The sequence below is a fragment of the Schistocerca nitens genome, chromosome 3 (assembly GCF_023898315.1).
Source record: "Schistocerca nitens isolate TAMUIC-IGC-003100 chromosome 3, iqSchNite1.1, whole genome shotgun sequence".
Classification (NCBI taxonomy): domain Eukaryota; kingdom Metazoa; phylum Arthropoda; class Insecta; order Orthoptera; family Acrididae; genus Schistocerca; species Schistocerca nitens.
Window position 1 is genome coordinate 584,663,927 of NC_064616.1, and position 20,865 is coordinate 584,684,791.

Consider the following 20,865-nt stretch of genomic DNA (forward strand, 5'->3'; position numbering starts at 1 on the left):
AACAAGAAAAATGGTAATCCATCACTGTCTCACCCTCACAGGTCTTTCCCTGCCCGGACATTATTTCAACAGAGAAGAATCAAATTGTAATTCGACTGACATGCACAACTCGTAATCTCCCAGAAAACTGTAGTCAAAATAATTGGCGATAAGAGACAATAACCCGGATAAACATCATTTAAGCTATCATTTCACTTCATCATATTTCCCTAAATCGTAGTCTGTTTTAATAAATAAAGAATAAACGCACTTAGATCTGCAAAGCAGCAAAATACCCACAAAGTTTGTAAGTCATTCAATATTGCAACGTGCTGTTACCAACGTCTGCTTTCAGAAAGAAAAATCAGAAGTTCGTCCTCACAGTCCCGATTCTGTGCTGAAAGAGCCTTCTGTTTTGGCTTTTCTGTCCATTAAACAGTCGTTAGACCGCTGATAATATCGTAGCAACGATAGGCAAATGTGCTCTGAGACGACGTATTCCTCACGTCTGGATGAATGTCCAGAAGTGAGTATTTAGGAGATATTTCCGCTATCGCAATGAATCCGGTTCGGACGTCTTCTGTGTCTTTACCTTGTGCTACCTTCTTCGTAATCAGTAAAAATGACAAAAAAGGAGTACAAGCAGTTCACATATTAGATCAGAGGTGAGATTACGAATAACTGTATTGCCTCATTGACGCTAGAATGTGTTTTCAACCAGAAAGTCAGAAGCGGAACCGACGGAGCATAAGGAAAAGAGGAAAAGGTAAAAAGTGGCGGAGGAGGAGAGGGGAAGTAGGAAAGAAAATATTTCTTATGTTATTACAGATTGTGAGAAATTAAGGATAGACAGCTATTAGAAAACAAGGCTTTATAGTAACATGAAACGAGTAATATACGGGAGGTATGATTTGTATTCAAGGACTTATTTACCGACTGCTTTTACATTTCTGCTTTCAGTGACGGCGAAATATGTAAGCTTTGCACTGACTTTTAATATAGCCACATGGTGCACCAAACTACATTACATTCCCATGCTGGTCGACGACTTCATACTTGGTGCAGTGATGTAAATACCGGACTAGGATTCGAGAAGAACAGGGTTACAATTCCCGTCCAATCATCCAGATTTAAGTTTTCTATTGCATCGCTACCTACTCCAGTGTCAGCTTGTGATTGGTCGTTATTAATGTCGACGGGATATTAAGCCTAATGTCCTTTCTACATATGAGTGGGTGTGCCATCCATACTTATCTCTTGGGTATAGAGTACAGAGACCACACTATTCCACGCTTGTTATGGATAACAGAAAGTCAGAGAGCACAGAATTTAGAATTTAGGATGAGTGCAGAAACACCGTAATTTGGCACTCGAAGTAAGGAACAAGCTCGCCTTGAACTGACGAGATGTGATGAATATCTGTTTACCTTGATGGATATATATATATACACGAATTTACAAAAACCACGAAGTAAGTCATACCTTTCTTTAGTGGTGTACAGTTAAAGTCCGTGAGACTACTCTCGGGATATAATAAAATGTTTACAACTGCCATGGTCCACCACAGGGACCTGTCATGAGTTAGTGTTTTTCTTTCGTACTCATTTAGCTCTTTGCTAGAAAGCTATAAGACCAGAGAGTCTACAACGCCCCATCGCTCCTGAGAGTTTTTTGCATTTGGGAAAACCAGTGTTCAGTCCATCGTCCGACCATACTGATTTAGGTTAGTCGTGGTTTTTCCTACATCACGTGAGCAGATGTACTAATGGTTCCTTTAGAAACGCCACTGCCGACCTTCTTCTTCGCCTTTGTACGATCCAAGACTGAGCTCCAGCTCCACGAATAGTGTGAGAATGACTTTATGAAACCTCTCTAGATGTGACGGTATTAGCATGCCCCTCACTCCCTCCCATAATATCTGGTTACAGTACTGTATGCGAATCTTGCGTACGTTTTTGATCTTCGCTGATCAGTCTGTGTGAGTTAGCAAGACGCATCAACAAGTATGGGCAGTGCGCTGGAGTAACGAGATGTGGTGCCAACCTGAAGTGGATCTTTAGAAGGGATTAATAGCTGTGTAAGGGCGGATAGAAGAACATATAACAACTCAACCACTGCAATGTGGCGGACTAAGAGAACATACTACAAATCTGACATGACTGTTTTGGTCGCAGAATGTATATTCTGATTTACCTTTTCGCTTCAGATACGAAAACACAAATCCATGGCATTTTAGAAAGACAAGAGTGTATGGGAAAAGGGGGGGGGGTGAAACTGCGCCTTCTGGCCCTAGACGGGCCAGTCGGGCCCTACCGCTCGCCGTGTCATCCTCTGCCAATAGAGTCATCAGATACAGCATAGAGGGGCATGATTTCAGCACACCGTTCGCTCCGTCGTTGTCGGGTTTCTTGACCTTGGAACCACTACTAATAGGTCGAGTAGCTCATCAGTTGGGCTCATGAGCTGAGTTCATCCCGCAAGGATTCCTCCCACCGAGGAAAAAACACTGGCAGCACCGGGAATCCAACACGAGTCCCCCGCATGACAGTTAGCCGTGCTTACCACTCAGCTAAGGAGTCGGACAACAGTGTAAGGGAGCTTTGCATTATTAACTGTAATTGTGTAGCCTTATTTATCTTGTTGAACAACATTGGTGTACATCAGGCTCGTCCAAACTGTGCCCCTGGGGCGCTAGCGCCAGCGCCCCGGGCGAATTCGTTTGTTGTCGCGGTGGCAGAGCCGTGTCGCTTAGCTGGCCGTGCGGACCGCCCGCCGAGCCTCGCCATGCCGCTGTACGCGCGCTTCGTACGTAATTGTCTACTTTAACAATGTTGATTGTGAGAATTATCGAGCTTTATAACCTTAATTCTATTTTTAATAAGTATTCAAACTTGGTCGGTTAAAATTATTACGTACAAAACAGCAAACTAAGGATCCGATTTCTAAACTCTGAAAAGGGATACAAAAAGGTGTAGCCCGAAGTAAAACAAAAAATATTTACTTGTAACTGCTAACAGTAAGAATGAGACTCTATATCCCTTACATGAAATTATTTCTAAAATAGAATATTTATGACTCTAGTTCATTTAAGAAACTGATATATTTTTCAGAAGACGCCTATTGTACATAATGACGAGTGTGCATGTGCAGAACTATTAGAATGAACCTGTGGGTGAGAAAACAACTCAGATGTTCTTCGATTCTTGTTTTGGATATCGTTTTCTAAAGCTTTGCGTTGTAATTCTGCCACACGAACGCTAGTTGTTACCTAAAAAGTAAATGGTTTGCTTTTTTTACCGCTCATCGACCTCTTTTACAGAGGTGGGCTTCCTCTGTTACTTTGTTTACGTTGGATATGACTGCGGGACAGTCCAGGACAGCGCAGCTCCTATGGCGACACTAGCGACACACGGTCGCGGACGGGCCGCTGAACTAAACTGCCTTGCACCCGCGGGGCGCGGGCGCGCCCGCCGGGCGCAATCCTTGGATGAGCGTGGTCTACATAGTATTTGAAATAAGCTGATGGCGGATCACTTTATTACGTCCTTGTCGTGCAAATGCTTCAGGTGCTTCATTTTTAAATACCTTATGTTTCTTTATAAATAGTACTAACCTGTTCTGCATGTCTGTACTTATGCTTTATCAAGTAATATTACGCTCATGTTCAGAACTACAGAACACCTTGAAAGACTAGAGATAGGAAGTTCATATTCACAGGACATGTACATTATTATATTCTGAAGAAATGATTAGCATTTCAGTCACCTAGGTTCAGTACGTGTGCTGTTGCCTAGTAGGCACAGGATCCGCCATAGGCCCTGATAACTTATTTCATGCGTTATGACATCGACGCATATAAAGCGAGAATGGAGTCCTGTGGTATAGCCACCCATGATACATTCACCTGGTTCCAATTTTCATCTGTGGTTGTTGCCACTGGGTCACAGAGCTGCACCCGTCGTTCCACTATTTCGCAGACATTTTCGATTGGCGGCAAGTCTCGTGATCTGGCGGTCGAGGGCAAAAGGCTGACATCCTGTGACATGAAGAAGGCACATGTTCGTGCAGCAACATGTGCCCATGCCTTGTCTTGCTAAGAAATGGCGTCTGGGTTGTCGTGAAGAAACGGTATGGCTACGGGTCGCAGGATGTCACTCACGTGGGTCAAACGGGTCACAGTATCCTGCACACGCAGGTTGTACCCAATAGCACCCCACATCAAAAGGCCTCGAGTTGGCGCCGATGTCTTGTGCAAATGCAGTCACTGTAACGCCGCTCCCCCTGACTGCGCCGAACCAAAATGTAGCCACCATTTTCAAACGAACAGAACCTGGGTTCGTCCAAAAACATTATCTGATGCCACTCCCATCCCCAGTGTTGACGTTCCATACACCATTGCCCCATTGCCGTCTAGCATGTTTCTGCACATTAGTCGAAGGTAGGCGCAGAAGTAGATGAGGCCCACGTAACTCGTTCCGCAATAAACGGAGACCGTCTGTCACCTATGATAGTATATAATGTGGTACACAATTCCACTGTTGGGCCAGAGCCAAGGAAGATACAGATCTGTCCTGCATGGACGTTCGGGCGAGGTGCTGATCTCCTCGGGAGTTGAGCTGGGTGGTACGACTTGATCCATCTCGTCGTGTTCTACGGTCTTCCGTGAACCATTCTGCCAATAACGCGCCCTCTTTCAAACTCACCGATTTGATGGTACGGTTCGCGCATACGTTTGCGGGGCATCTTGCACGCCTGCTCAAGTCACACTGATCCATTACCTTCCGTTTAAAGCGACAATGAGAGCTGCAGGCACATTTTACCAGTAGGTGGCGTTGCAGCCGCGATATCGATCTTGACCCTGAACCCGAGGACCGACATGGTTCCAATGCTAATCGTTTCTGCAGAACATGCTAATGTACACGGCCTGCAGATATGAACTTCCTGCCTCTAGTCTTTCAAGGAGTTCCTTTTTCTCTGAACGTGAGTGTATTTGACGTAGGATTCTTGTCGGTTTACAGAACACTTTCTTAATACCGTAAAAATACGGTCTCTGGACAGTACTGACGGAGCCAGTCAAACAGACGAACAAAATCATGACTGCACTAGCATTTGATGTGTTAACCACTGATTGTAAGAAATCTATTACGCATAGTGTCAAGATACAGTTAGGAGATCCACTCATTGCACGTAATTCTTGTAACGACACTTGGCTACAAGCAGCTGAACACACGAAGGATTTAGTTGCGCAAAGCACGTGCAAAAGTAGGTTCAGTTGTAAAACATTATCCCAGGCGTCACATAAGAGCGTGACGGTTCCGACAGCAGTATGTCACAAGTATTCACAGTGTTTTCAAACACATTTGTTGTTAAAGACAACACAGCCTTTACAGTATAACAGGAAGGAAAGAACTTTCACCGTTATGCTTTCTGCATAGACGTAAATATGTACAGGAAATTATTATAATCTGTGTTAGTTTCGATCTGTGGTAACAAATGGAACCACATTAAGAGTGCGCTGTTAAGGAATAGCCGTAAATGTCTGGGTTATTATCAGCAGGAAAACAAAATCATTTTAGATTTACATCTATTAACACAAAATCTACATGTTCAGAAAATTACAACAGCAAAGAGGTAATACTTTTATTGAACTTTTCAAAAATAAAAAACGGGAAATGCGCACGCTTTCCTTCACCTGCGCTTAACAGTACACAAAACATGCCCAAAGAGTACGCATTTAGCAAATGTCGCAAATGAACGCAATATCACCCTCAAATAAAGAGAACTCTTCGTGCCACCATCTCCCACACTTAATGCATTGGATCCAGTCCTCTGGAAACACCAAAATCTATGTTCTCTACTCATAGCTTTCAGTCTTTTCCTTAAAGCAGATTCCTTCGTACCAAGAGCAGCAGCAGCCTAATTTGAAGTCATTCAGAAATAAAACCTGCACTTCGGAGTCCACAACACATTCAAGAAGCACAAATCTGCTGTTTAGTCCCCCTTAAACATCCCAACAACCACCACCACCACCACCACCACAAATCTGCATTTGGGCCCTAAAGAGATCGCAGGCACTCTTTGGGGACGCTATAAGCGCTCTCTTTCGTGCAGAAACAATGATTCCAAGCGAAGTCAATAGATGGCAGCACACTTCACATTTCCAAAATATGTGGATGCTGTATTGTAGACCGCAAGTCAACATTTCTAACTGCAGTCAAGTCAACATTTCTAACTGCAGTCAAGAATTAAAGGCTATTGATCGAGTATTCTGTGTATAACTTATGCAACAGAGTACCAGAACTGCATCAGGAAAGCTGAAAAGTGATTTTTACCTGTTTCACTTCCGAAACACAGGGTTTCTTCACACAACTTCAACAAGGTGTTTCTGATACCAGTCTGTACACAGACACGTCGGCGGCGAGCCGATCAGTTAAGTCAACTGTCAGAAACACAAGTTGCACTCTCTAAGGGACTGCGCACTCTTTGGTACATTTACCCTATATTTGGAACAATGGCTTTTGACTTGAAACTTAACACTCAGCGATTTTTTAATCAATATACTTCTGCTGTTTGCTGATAATTTTCTCTCAGGCTCACAGAACTTGAATGCATTTCGTATCAACTGGCTCTGCCTTGAATTATTTGCAACCTGTTTCATTTCTGTTGCAATATCTAGATGTGGTAATTTTCATATGGAGTCAGCAGATCGCGTGTTCCTGACCCAAATTTATTTCCCCGGAAAAATAATAGGATGTCGAATGTGTTTTTACAAAGTCTGACACTGTCTTCTTAGCTGAAGCTTTCTCTCCCCAAAAGAGTGTCAACTGGTATTGACATAGCTGATTTTACATTAGACGACACACTACACTAAAATTCTAACACCAGCCTTTACCTTTCGATGGTAACTCTACCAACCGATTCAGACTTGCAGTATTCCAGTACACAGATATTCTACTTTAAAATTGCAGTATGGTACACACATTTCATGTATCAGGAGGATCGATATCAGTGAAAAGTAGAAGTACGTTCCATTTTTTAAAATGAAATTGAAAAGATGGTGTTAAAATACCTCAGTCCATTTTATTACAATGGTACTTTGGGCAAAGGCGCTAAAGGATTCAGATAATTGTCTGCTGCACAAAAATTTACACACTATGTGGTCACCAAACAAACTAGCGAAAACTAGTTTCATGAAATCATTGTTGCTTGGTAAATTTCATATTTATGGAGTAAGTGGTGCTAGGAGTGGAAACGAGGCGCATGCTTCTTGGAGATCTTAGTATCTGATTCAACATGCTCACACAGTTGTAGTTTGTAATAAAACATCAAAATGTATGACTCACAAACATAATAATTACTTTAGTTCAACATTATTTTTCGGAATTTACTCGCAAATTTTAGTGATGGACAAGAATTATCTAACAAAAATAAACGAACGGAAATACCTCAAACTCCGCTGTATAGTAGCTACTTTCGTTCATCAATGCACGTATACTATCTCTCAAACACAGAATACGCATTAGTTAAAAAAATTAAGATTGCGGGAGGTACACCGGTACAGAACGTCAAGTTTTGTGTACAGCACGCTACTTATACATTGGCAGTTAATAGGACTACATAACATTTCTTTTTCTCTTCCAGTCTTTAGCAAAGGTGCAAGTTTTAGTTTACGCCGCGCACGGCAGCATCGTCGGCACGTGTTGAGAGACGGCTTACGTCAGCAGGAAGCATTATGCTGAACCCATCACAACATTTCTGCCGCAGACACACACATTCTCCGAAGGCTGCATTGTTACGAAGCAGTCACTTATACCAGAAAGAGAATAAGCCCACTTCTCACGTTCTCCTCGCTGAAATTGTGTGAATACAAGAAAACTAAACCTATAGAGACCATGATTTGAAGTAGAGGCAGTGTTCATTGGAACTTGCGCATTGTGCAGAATGTTTAAATTTGTTTAGTCTAAAACACAATTAAGTTCATAATTCATGATGTTGACTACTATTTTATTGCAAATTTTCGTATTAATTCTGCCTTTATATGAGTTTAACTGTTAACAGATATGTTGTGACAGATATATGTTCATAGAACGATGATTATTTTCCTTGTCGGGAAAACAAAATGAAAAAAAAACTAAATAATAGACCGAATCTAATAATCTATGCATTGGCACCTGATGCCGCAGGAGCCTCTCGCACCCAAATTACATTCTGTTCTCGTACGAAGGTGTAGAAAAAATCGTAATTGATTACCCTCAAACTCAGTTTCATCTTCTGCTTTCCTGTTTAATAACCGTCAACGGTACTAAAGAGTCAACATAACTTTCTCTCAAAGTTTTTTCAAACTCATAATGAGCGTGTACTATCTCTCAAACATAGAATACTTATTTGTTTTAGAAAATTCGGATTGCAGGAGGTGAACCGCTATAAAACGTAGTGTGTGTTACTGTCACACTTAGCTCGATAGAGACACAACAGTTCTACTTTTGCCATGTTTTTAAACTTCGTCTTGTTTGATAACAACATAAGAAGGGTAGAGAGAGTGTTTAATAGCTAAAAGTTACCAGTCCAACTACGAAACATATTTAGCTTTTTTAAATTCTTCCAGTAATTTAATTTTAATGACACGTCTTTTATGAGTATGAAATTTACACAAATACATTCAATTATGTCAATAAAAACCTCTGCTGTGGAATTCAAATATAAGCCAATCTATATTCTTTTCCTCGTTCTCGTCTGAACGTTTCGCGCCAGTCATGAAAAATTTGCCGTTTTTCAATTCTGCACAGAAGTATAATTTTCCTAAGTACTTATCCGTTGTTGTCAATTTAAAAAAGTAGTAACAGTTAATTTTTAAAATTTTGTTTGTGCCAGTATGACGGAGCACGAATTAATTTGAACGAGGATAGTAAAAGGAATGGGCTGCGACGCTACTAAAAGAACCATCGAAGGATTTTCGTCTTGGAAAACAATAAAAAATTTATATTTGTTACATAGGATTGGGTGTTGAGCCATATTCACCCTTATATAGTGTAAATCAGAACTCCATCGATAAAATTTCACAGGATTTTCAGGGATATTTTCCGAATTTTTGGTACAATGGCCCCAGGGTCCGCGGTGGCTCGTTACAGAGATAATTACTTGTTTCTTGGTTTCTTACCCTTTGTATCAGGATTACATTAAAAATATCTACACAAAATTACAAATGTCGACAGTATGCGCAGTGTGTATTGCCTGGAAACAAACGTGTTCTATTCACCCACTTATTAGCAACAGCAATGTCTACTTCACTGTCGGTCCTCAAGCTTGCATTCAACACTGTTCGGTTATGTCTCGGGTTTCGCTTTTTTTGGACGGTGTTGTTAACGGTGATACACAGTAGAACGTAAGTAACCGATAATAAGTCGACCAATATGCAGCTCGTGTACGAGTTCACTGAATCCAATGGGGTAGCAGCATGACGACAGTATAATCACATGTGTCAGCTATTCCCGAAGCGACGGCAACCACATCACAGTCCTTTTGCATCTGAACATAAGCGCCCAAGAAAAATCGGATCCTTTCGTGTTACTACGTTTGGGTGACTGGGTAAGACAGGTTTTTCATGTTATGAAAGTATTTTCACAGAAACAACGAAAATTTTGATAACAAAGCCAAATAAATCATAATTTCGTTATTACTCTATAACGAGCCACCGGATGTCACGTGACCCTCCTACCGAATTACTGATAAAATATTCCTGAACGACTTCCTAAATTTTGTCGATGGAGTCCTTGTTCGATCCGTATAACTCAGAAGTTCTTTCACTTGATTTTCATATTGCTATTCATTTACTCTTCCTACAGCTTGAATGCGACAGTGAAGCTATTTGGAAATTATATGGCAGTCCACTGAAGTACCTGTCCTGAAATGAGGAACAGTAACTCTAACAATAACTGGACAGTTACTAATTGGTGCTCTGCAAACCGTGACTGTCACCCTGGAAGACGAAATTAACTTCTTGAAAGGCTTTAATAATTTATTCTGACTGTTTGCATTCTCAACACTATTTTCATTTCTTTGCAGGTCACAAAATAATGGCACTTGTGAACATATCTGGAACTGATCCGAGTGCTGGTTTTTGGAAAAGCTGGTCATTAAGTTTTTGGGAAATGTTTGCGTCAGCTGCCGGAATAGTAGTTTTATTTAGATCTATTGTATACAAAAGCTTTTTTGTCAGCCTATGTCAATAGCTAGTAAGCAAAAGTGAACAGAAGATTCTGAGGGAAACCGGATGCTCTTAAAGATTTAGCGTTTTCTTAAAATTATTTTGGGTAAAGCAGAAAAAGGAGGGAAGGGAGTGTCTGGCTGGTTTCTGATCCCGCGTGGAGATCGCATCGCAGTGGTCACTATGGCATGAAAGCTGTTGAACGTTGGCTGACCGCCGCTCGCAATGAAAGTGCGAAGATATCGTCGCTGTGCGAGTAACGGTTGTTGACGGTGTTCCCCACAAACATCACGTCGCCCGGAATTCCCACATCGGAAAGTGTTGCTCCCTGCTTTAGGGTTCCCGGATCTCGAACGAAGTTACACAGCACAGAACGCTTAAAAATGTTTCCTTCTTTGAGAAGGAATCGCATAGTGCCGAGCTGTCACTGTTACAGCTTTTTAAGAGAATTTTAAATTTCATAAAAAATTCATGTTAATAGTTGCCCTGAAAGAAGTGTGTTGACATGCACAGCTCATAGATTTTTTTGTGCATGTAGTTTACAAGTCAGAAAAATAATAGTGGTCCACGATTCAGTTTTTCCACTTGCATCTTCAAGAATTTTATAGTCTCTCTATAGTATTTTTCTCTTTTTCTTTTACGTTAGATTGGAAACATTGAAATAAATAAATAAAAAGCAATTGAAAAAGATATTTACTTTCTGTCAAAAATTATGACTAAGACGTATTATGCAATATTATAGGGCTGTGGTGTTACAAAGATATTAAAAACATTCATCAATTTCGAAAAAGCAAAGAATTTGAAAATGTAACGCGGAGCTCATTCTCACGTCGCAAATTCTGTACTGTAACGTAATAAGAAGTAGTCACATTAGAAACGAAACTTATAAATTACCTGTTGAGAACTGTGCTGGGAAGAAAAGCCCGAGTGTGTGTCTCATAACTTGCTGATACACTGTTTGACCAGAACAACGGACGCATAAATTTAGTTGCAATTTTCTTGCTTTCGTGCAGGCTTCCGCTTTTCATTGTAGAACTGTTGTTTTTACTGTCGTGTAATCATTTTTCTCGACGTATCAAATCTCAGAATTCAGGAAATGTTTCTGCAACTTACATAATTTTCGTTGGTATTTAGCATCCTATTAAATAGATGTGAACAGACACTCTATAAAGCGAGCAACTGGCACACTATCTGCTGATTCTTTTTCTTCTTTTTTTTTTACACAAATTGGTAACAGTGCAATTTTATAACAGTGAGGAAAGTGTCTGGAATGAAAGAGATGAATTTGGTCTTCATTAGCTAACATAACTCAAAGAAATTCAAGAAATTCGTGCTCATATTCTCCAGAACCACAAGCTGAATGAAAGTCGTCGTTTTATCGTGTTGTACGTGAAGGAAATGTGTAATGCTGCAAGCTAAGGAGAAATATGACTAAAAGCAGTGCCAAATCGTCGAAAATGTGCAGAGAGATGACAGTTTCAGAAATAAGCGGAAATCAGACAATATTGCTACCACCGTAGACGTCTTAAATAAATAAAAAATTGGTTCAAATGGCTCTGAGCACTATGGGACTTAACTTCTGAGGTCATCAGTCCCCTAGAACTTAGAACTACTTAAACCTAACTAACCTAAGGACATCACACACATCCATGCCCGAGGCAGGATTCGAACCTACGACCGTAGCGGTCTCGCGGTTCTAGACTGTAGCGCCTAGAACCGCTCGGCCACTAAGGCCGGCCTAACCGTACGATATAGGGCAGTGAGCACTTCTTTCTGACATTAAGATTGTTTTCACTGTTTTATATATATCTGTGTGTGTATCGTAATTTATATTGTATACATACTGCGATCTTTTTTTGTGGAATATATGTTCAGGAGAGACTAAGATGTCTTTTCTGTGAAGAAAGATTCGTTGATTTTGGATTGTATTACTTCGTGAAATAAACGATATCATTCTCGTAAAGTTTGCCGTTGGAACTTATTGAGCAACTGTATAAGAGTTTCATTCAGAGCAAATAAAGCCACTGCGAATCATACACCTTTTTCTAATCAATCAGTGTTATAGACTTGATAGTGCTATTAGACAGGTGAAGTATATTCAACATTGGCCTTCTCTGATGTCATGCAGATTGCTGCTCGTAAGAGCCCCTCATTAATATTGTTTCAGTCACAATGTCGACCCATTATACATCGCTTTTCTTTGTCATTCCTGTGCATCTGAACTATGTCATTGACCCTAATGAAAGTTTGCTATTTCTACACTTATGCTGTACAAGGAACAGAAATATATACGAATGAAAGACGCGTTTGCGAGTCGATGTCGGGATACAGTCTGGTTGAAGTTTAGATATGAAGCACGTCAAAAATAATTGCTTGCAGCATCTGACAGTGACCTACAATCAGTAGTCTAAATACTATGCAGGAAAACGGAATAATAAAACCGACTGGACACCTGGAAGTACTCGTATATTCTAATAATCACGCCGGAAAAGACTCAGAAATCACAATACAATAATTTCTGTAAGTTACAACGTAATTACTTATCTTTCTCTGCACCAAATCCAGATTTTCTTAAAATTTCGAAACTGGTATCATTATCATGAGAAGGAAAGGACGGGAGGAAGATTATGTATTGACGTCCCGTCGACGACGAGGCTATTGCAGACGGAGCACGGGCTTGGACTGAGAAACGAAATCATAACTGTCGTTTTGAAAGGAATCGCCCTGACATTTGTATTAAGTGCCTCAACCAAACAACGGAGAACCCTATATACTGGTAGTCGGACGAGGATTTGAACCACCGTCCTTCCGAATGCGTGTCCAGTGTCCTACAACTGCACCATCTCGACCGGTGATTATCACGACAGCAATCTGTGTGTTTTTATCTGTGTTCCAGCTCAGCTATGAATTTCTGGGGCAAATTCAGTCAATCTTGCTATATATATGATCTAGTACCACGACATAATTGCCGTTGGGGTAAGACAGCCATCGCATATTTGTGGTGGAAGTGGAAAAGTGGTGACATGTAAGTACCACTCTGCCATGAATCATCAATGTCGACTAGGCTTGATACATACATTACTTATCAAATCGATAAAAAATACCGCGGTGACTGTGGGATAAGGGATAGAAGGAAGTGACAGGTAAGCACAACTCTGAAACACATGGAGGAAATTGCAACTAAACGTGGCACATGTATGGCTCACTATCCAGCAAAAAGTACTGTGCCGTTAAGACACCCCTAGCGCTCCTATTTATTCTTGCGCGAAAACTAAAAATAATGTATGTAATCAAGGTTTGTGGTACATTAATATTAACTTTAAAAACGAAATTTTTAAGAGATTTTGCTTTATAACTTGTATCTTATATTTGCATTTTTAAAAACCTGTAAGTAAATTTGGATTTCATACCTTGAACAGATGTCATTTCGTTGCGTAGGCTTCCGCGGCCAGAGTCAGTCGACATAAAAGTTTTATGTCGAGATGTCATTTCCTTCAATATCTAACATAAGAGCGGAATGAATGATTAACCGAGCATTATATGTATAAGCGTTCTTAAAACACTTATCAAAAACAAGACACTAACCTTCGTTACCGAAAGTGGTTCGTTGTCTACACCTACATGCTGAGTTCTTAAATAAATTGTCAATATATTGCTACATCATCCGTTCTGTAAGCGTGCTCATTGTTGATTAATCGAACAGCATGAAAGTAAATAAACATGGCATCCGCATGAATATTCCTACGGATATTCGTTATGGATCTCGTGAGTACTGGGCTCGAGCTGGACTTCAAAACATTATTGCATCACAAATCTGCGGTTATTACGGAAGAGTATTTGACTAGATTCAAAGAAAGCTGTCATTTTCAAGTAAAAATTTGTTCTCGAACTCTACAGCCAAATGGAGACTAAGTGTCCAGTTGTTACTGACATTGTTTGAATGTTTTGGGGGAAAAAAAATGAAATTTAAGTCGTACTGGATAGCCAGTGAGTGCTTGTTTTGAATATGATTTATTATTCGATACAAGGAGAACAATTTCACAATCAAATTACCGGTTTCGTCTGTCACCGGCTATCCTGAGCCATTGAGACAGATTCCGTGATTCACTCCCACCCGAGACTGCGACGGACAATAAATAATTTGAAAATTTTTGAATATGCCAGTATTTTTACCTGTCTTCCATTTCTTCTGTTCACGTGATACTCGTAGTGGCTCGAGAGCCCTCCCGAAAGCTATTTCTTAACTTGATGACGGCTTTGTAACCTACTCAACCAAAAATTTAACGTGATCCGAACGCCTTGCTTTTAGTTTCTGTTATATTCTGTGGTTTTAATATTCGCGTCAGTACATTGATCGAGAAGAATGATACCAGTACATTGGTGAAAGAAAACTCCTTTATTCTAAGTACTACGGCGGACTGAAAAGAGAATTTTATGTAATTACTGGTTCCGCATATGACTAAAACTACGTGCAGTTCTTTGATACTCCTGTAGACAGAACTTTGCTCTCTCTCGCATCTCTGTTTTCATGATCTCTGTGACTCTATTTAACACCTGTTTATCCGTAATACGCCCCCCCCCCCTCTCTCTCTCTCACTCTCTCTCTCTCTCTCTCTCTCTCTCTCTCTCAAATGAGGTAATTCGCTATGCAACAGCCTTCATGACAGAGTTGAATAAAACCTATTAACGCGAGGGGGGTGGGGGGTGGGGGTGTTCGGGTAAGGTTAAGCTGTCACTAGTGTTTGTAGTAAAAAATATTTTCATCGGTGGAATTAGGCTGACAAATCGAGGGTTGTAACGCCTTGACGTGATAGGGGAGTAGTGTGCTACGTACCGAAACCGGGACCCATGTTCTGTATCTTTTATATTTTCATATCATTCCAAAATAGAGCACATACAGTTTTAAACTGCAAAATTAATTACGACGTTTACCTATCCATGCATTTCACGTCATTCACAGGCCGAAGAAAGACGCCAACGTCACTAAAACCTGACATAATCTGAATGTACGGTACGGTATACGTTCACAGTACTCAGTAATTGACTTCAAAAGCATAATTTTTGCTACGACGTCATCGTGATCATCCATCCGTAGATTTGCGTTTATTGCATCGACATGGTATGACTGCTTACTCATCACACTTTCGCTGTAAGTAGTAGTATTAAGGAGGTGGGAAGAATATCAACCACAGAATCCTCTAGTATGGACGAAAACACTTTATTTTTAATATTACACATAATACACATAAATTTATGTTACTAATTGTTACCCGGATTTTGATCCATTGTGAAAATTAAGGTGACGTCTGAATCTGATAAATTATCTCAGTAAGTACATCCCAATGAAGTAATTTTTAAGACTGGAAGGAACGATGGTGGTAAAATGGTTCAAATGGCTCTGAGCACTATGGGACTCAACTGCTGTGGTCATAAGTCCCCTAGAACTTAGAACTACTTAAACCTAACTAACCTAAGGACATCACACACATCCATGCCCGAGGCAGGATTCGAACCTGCGACCGTAGCAGTCGCACGGTTCCGGACTGCGCGCCTAGAACCGCGAGACCACCGCGGCCGGCCGATGGTGGTAAAGAGAGGGACAATTGTCAATGTCCAACTTGTCAGTAAGAACCATATTAGTTTAGGAAATGAAATTATAACTAAAATTGAGAAACCTTAAGCTTACGATTTGCATAATTTATTTTTGCTACAAGACGAGTTGACCCAGAATTTTATGAATCTTTTTCAAAACAAACGTCACGAAGATTGCACGTACATGGTGACATAGCACGTTGATTTCATTATGTAAGTTATTGCTCCTGGACCTTCCGTACATTGCAAAGCGTAGCGGTAAGGCCAGTAGGAAATTAAGCCCAATGAATACAATGGAAATCATTGACTTTTTCAAAATTCCTATCTCTTTTTATCATAAATTACTCGGAAAAGAAGTTTTATACTAGAAGAACGCAAAGTGATTCTTTAGAAGCTTAATGCGGTACTAGTATTATATGTTTACTGTTCTTAATTCCAAAGCTAAGTACTCTGTCAGTGTTAATGAAGAAGAAAGTGCACCAGCTTTTGACGCCAAATATAACTCTTATTTAATTTATAGCGCTACTTACGTTTTTTATGTTGTATGAGTTCATTGTAATTGTGGACGACCAGGTGCATCAGGCTAGCCATTTTCTGAAACACAATAAAGATAAATATTATTTTTGACAGTCTTACTCCAATAACATTTTTTAGTCCAGTATAAAAATATACAACTGAAAGTGTTCCACAATGAACTATACTATTTTCACTCTTACTTTTATACTTTTAGCATTTTATGTAACATAATTTTTTCATTTGCTTCTTTATACATCAGCACATCAGTTTAACAATATGAAGTTGGAGCATATCGGAAGAGAAGAATATTTTCCTAGTTCAAATGAGGGCAACAATCCTTGATACAAATTGCAAAGAAGTTTATTTTTCTTGTGAAATCACGGATTTGTCTTTAGACACCTATTGCCAATGAATATTCAAATTTTTAATCATCATCGAATGATAAATCTTTCTTTTTTCGGACTGTTTTTGATATATCTACAGCCTTTTTCTTCATCGATGTGTTTGGGACAATATGGGATTCGCTGTGTCTCAAGAATATTTTTAACGAATCCATAGTTAAAGTATTTCTGTTTATTGTAATCTTAGATATACATGACGTAATTTTAGAAGATTATGTTACTGCGCAAATATAGGCTTCATCTGCGGAAATCGGTTGACGCTGTGTCAGAAAGAAGGCGTAGCATAAATCCATACAAAGTTAAACGAAAGTTGCGGCCGTCGTTGAAATAGCATGTCGATAGAACCCAACGACATTTCCTATACTGGTCCTGTTTGTATGTTAATAACATTACCGCTTTCTAAAATTACCAAGTCAATGTTATTTTGTTTCGGTGAGAGCTTCCTGGTTTTAATTAGATGCGTGAGATCGTGCAAGAACTTATTGTACTTGTTGAATTTTCATCCTCATCTTGACAGCTAAATAATACCATTTCTTTTATAAAGACTGAATTCATGACGCTGTTCAGGATAGGATTTTTAACTGATTCCAAAGCACAATCAAAACAAAAAGGGTCTCGCATTGTGGGTAATATTTACATCTGGCCTTGCAGTAGTACAGCTTTCTGGTCATTAATGAATCAGATTACGATAGAAAAAAACAGTATAAGATTTGCATTAAATTTTTCTTTAATTAGGTTGATATCTGATAAATACTTATTTTGATGGCTAATTAAGTCACATGATAGGGTTCTGGTGACGTAGTAGTGAGTGGATACAGAAAACCAAAGAGTTTAAAAAGGAATTCATTGTTAGCCGTAGCACGTGGATAACATGCTTTGCTGCTGTAGAATTTTCGCTATTCTGACTGCAACAAACTGACTCTGCAGAATTCATCTGTGGTACGACAGTGTGGAAGGTGTCACAAATTCAGCTAAGTAAAAAATACAAACAATTTGCACCTTTATTTGCATATATAAGCCGATTTCTGGATTTTCCTTTGTGTGAGATAGCATGTGCCAGATTCAAGTGCTGATACGAAATTTTAGATTGTAATATTCTAAGCGTTGTTTTCTCATAACCTTTTAATGATTGTCTCAATACCTATGTGTTTCTTGTTATACTGTGTGCTTCCGAAAATTTCCGAGTGTGGCGAAAATCTCGTACTATATCGTCATTTGTGAACTTAAATTGTGTTTTTCAGAAACTTTTGGCAACAGTTTTCACGTTTGTGATTTAGTAACTGTGCACATATTGTGTTACAATTAGTTTTCCCTTTCAAGTGTATATTGTCTCCATTTATCATAAATTAACACTATTTTCTAGTTTATTAGCGACTACAACCTCAAAAAAGTTTCATGATATTAGTAACTTTTATCGCAGGGTTTTCATTTGCCTTAATACATATCTCGTTTTGCGGACGAATCTCTTGATTTCATAAACGGAATTATATCAATACCTTTAGCTTAACAGGTCCAGAATTTAAAAGAGATTCTACAGGCTTATTTTTAAGTTATCTGTTTATTGTTCCCTAGAACATTCCCCAGGCACAATGCAGCCCCCTGTGAACGCTTTTCTCGAATATGGTATGAGTCAGTTGATGTTCGCAAGCAGATGGAAATAGGCCTGAATATTGCAAACGACTGGAAGTTGCTGCGAGTGGATGTGTTGAGAGAGCATCCGAGAGTCATGTATCATGAAGATACCAGAGATACCTGTTGTACTATCCCCTCCTATGCATCATGTCTCCTCTAGAGGAAGTAACAGATCTGTCGCAACTCGTCCACTTGACTGTGAGTGGCGTCTCAGTGGTAGGGCTAGGCGTCCTGTGTAGGGGGGACAGGGATCAAGGAGGACTCAGAGTGTTATACTGATCCTCCTAACGAACATGTTCGAGGTGCTGTCATCCACTGGAAGCGAAACTAAATCAGTGAGACTCACTTCGCCTGATGGGAAACCTGCTGCATTCTGTGTCAAGAGGAGGCAAACGCAAAATGGTGGGGTCTATTAATCGTCGGTAGCTCAAACGTACAGCGATTAATGGTCCACTAATGGGAAGGAACGCCAGGCGCACTCAGTGTGTATGCCTGGGGACCTGATTCAGCCATTTAGGGAACGGGGTGCGAACAACTGCAGATTGAGGCGCATGTTGCAACTTACGATATCTGTCATCTGAGCTCGGAGGTCGCATTTAGATCATTCCAGAGACCGGCAGAGGAAGGTATGAAGACCAGCCCTGCACGCAGAGTTTCAACAAGTTTCACAATTTGTAGCACTGTCGCCAGAACTGGCGGTGGCAGCCTGGGTTTGAGCCGAGTGGGAGGACTGAGCCAAAACTTCGTATGTACTATGGCGAGCTAGGCTGCGGCTACTTGGACTTGTCCCATAAGGTTGAGAAATGTAGGAACTCCCTAAGGGGTCAGGTGTGCATTACACATCACGGACTGCTGTATGTGGGTTGCACTCAAGGGTGTCTTAGATTTGGCGACTCTCCCTCCAGTGCAGACAACAATAGTTGTAGGGCACTCATCTGTGTCAGTATAAGATCCGGAGAAATACCCCTGCAGGGAGATTTTTAAAATTCCAGTGATTCACAGCCGAAGCATTCGCAACAAAGTACCGAGTTCGAAGCGCTCCGAAAACGCCGTGTAACTCAGTTAATACCAGCAATAAAAGGATGATTAAAAGGCGAAATTGAAAGCAGGAAGATTTTTGGGGAAAATTTAAGCGTATATCGAAAGGATAGGCTAATTACAAATCTAGGTGGTCTATTTGTCACAGTAAAAAAGAAACTCAAATATCGCGAAATAGAAACTGAAATTGCATGCTGGATTATCTGGGCAAGATTCAGTACCCAGGGTGAACGTAAATTTATAATCGGAACTTCCTATCAACCACCAGACTCACCTCTTGATGTAACAGAAAACGTTAGAGAAAATCTAAGTTCACTAGTCATCGTTCAAATGGCTCTAAGCACTATGGGGCTTAACATCTGAGGTCCTCAGTCCCCTAGACTTAGAACTACTTAAACCTAACTAGCCTAAGGACATCACATACATCCATGCCCGAGGCAGGATTCGAACCTGCGACCGTAGCATCAGCGCGGTTCCCCTAAGGACATCACATACATCCATGGCCGATGCAGAATTCGAACCTGCGACCGTAGCAGCAGCGCGGTTCCGGACTGAAGCGCCCAGAGCCGCTCGGCCACAGCGGCCGACCCGCTAAAATCGAACGAAGTTCCAGGGCCCGATGGAATCGTCAGCAGATTATGTACCGAATTTTCGGCCTAGTTCGCTCCTCTTTTAACTAATATCTACCGTAAATCCCTCGAAAAAAATACCGTTCCCGGCTGCTGGACGAAAGCACAGATCCTAGCCAATCAGGTAGATGCAGTATTACTCGATTTCCGAAAATTATTTGACTCAGTACCACATGTACGCTTATTGTCGAAAGTATGATTGAATGGGATATCAAGAGAAATTTGTGACTGGACTGAGGATATTTTGGTAGGAAGGAATCAACATGTTATCTCGGATCGAGAGCCAGCACAGAGGCCGAAGCAACATCTGGTTGCCCCAGGAAAATGGGTTAGGGCATTGATGTTTGGTCAGATCTTGATAAGCTTTCCAAGTGGAACTGTACACTTCACAAAACGAAAAAATGTAGTTCCTTGTGACTATAGTATCCACCAGTCACAGCTGGACTCGGTCAATTCATGCAAGTTCTTGTGTGTAACACGCTGCAAGGGTATGAAAAGTCGTCGTGGGTTTGTGGACCACTGCGGCTGCGGCGGGGACGGAGCGTCTCCGTCGTTTCTGGGTCCCGGTTAGCATACAATACAATACATACAAGGGTATGAAATGAAACTATTGCATTGACTCAGACGCAAGTAAAGCAGAGAGCAGACTTCTTTTTATTGGTATAATACTAGGGAAATGACATCAGTCTACAAAGCAGGATGCTTAAAAATCATTCGTGGGACCCATCTTAGAATATTTCTCAATTGTGTGGGACACGCAGCAGATATGGGTAACAGGGGGTAATGAACGTATACAGAGAAGGGCAACATGAATAATTACGGATCTGTTTCGCCTGTGGGAGGGAGTGACACAGATGTCGACAAATCTGAAGCG

General features: G+C 40.5%; 1 protein-coding gene across 1 annotated transcript in view; it reads right to left on the bottom strand.

Annotated features, from left to right (window-relative positions):
• LOC126249666 (elongation of very long chain fatty acids protein 7) overlaps positions 1 to 20,865 on the bottom strand; it is a 129,532-nt gene that overhangs the window by 94,434 nt on the left and 14,233 nt on the right. Inside the window, exon 2 of the mRNA XM_049951347.1 lies at positions 16,306 to 16,369. Within this exon, the coding sequence (XP_049807304.1) occupies positions 16,306 to 16,366 (61 nt within the window). The 5' untranslated portion in view covers positions 16,367 to 16,369. The remainder of the gene's footprint in view (positions 1 to 16,305; positions 16,370 to 20,865) is intronic.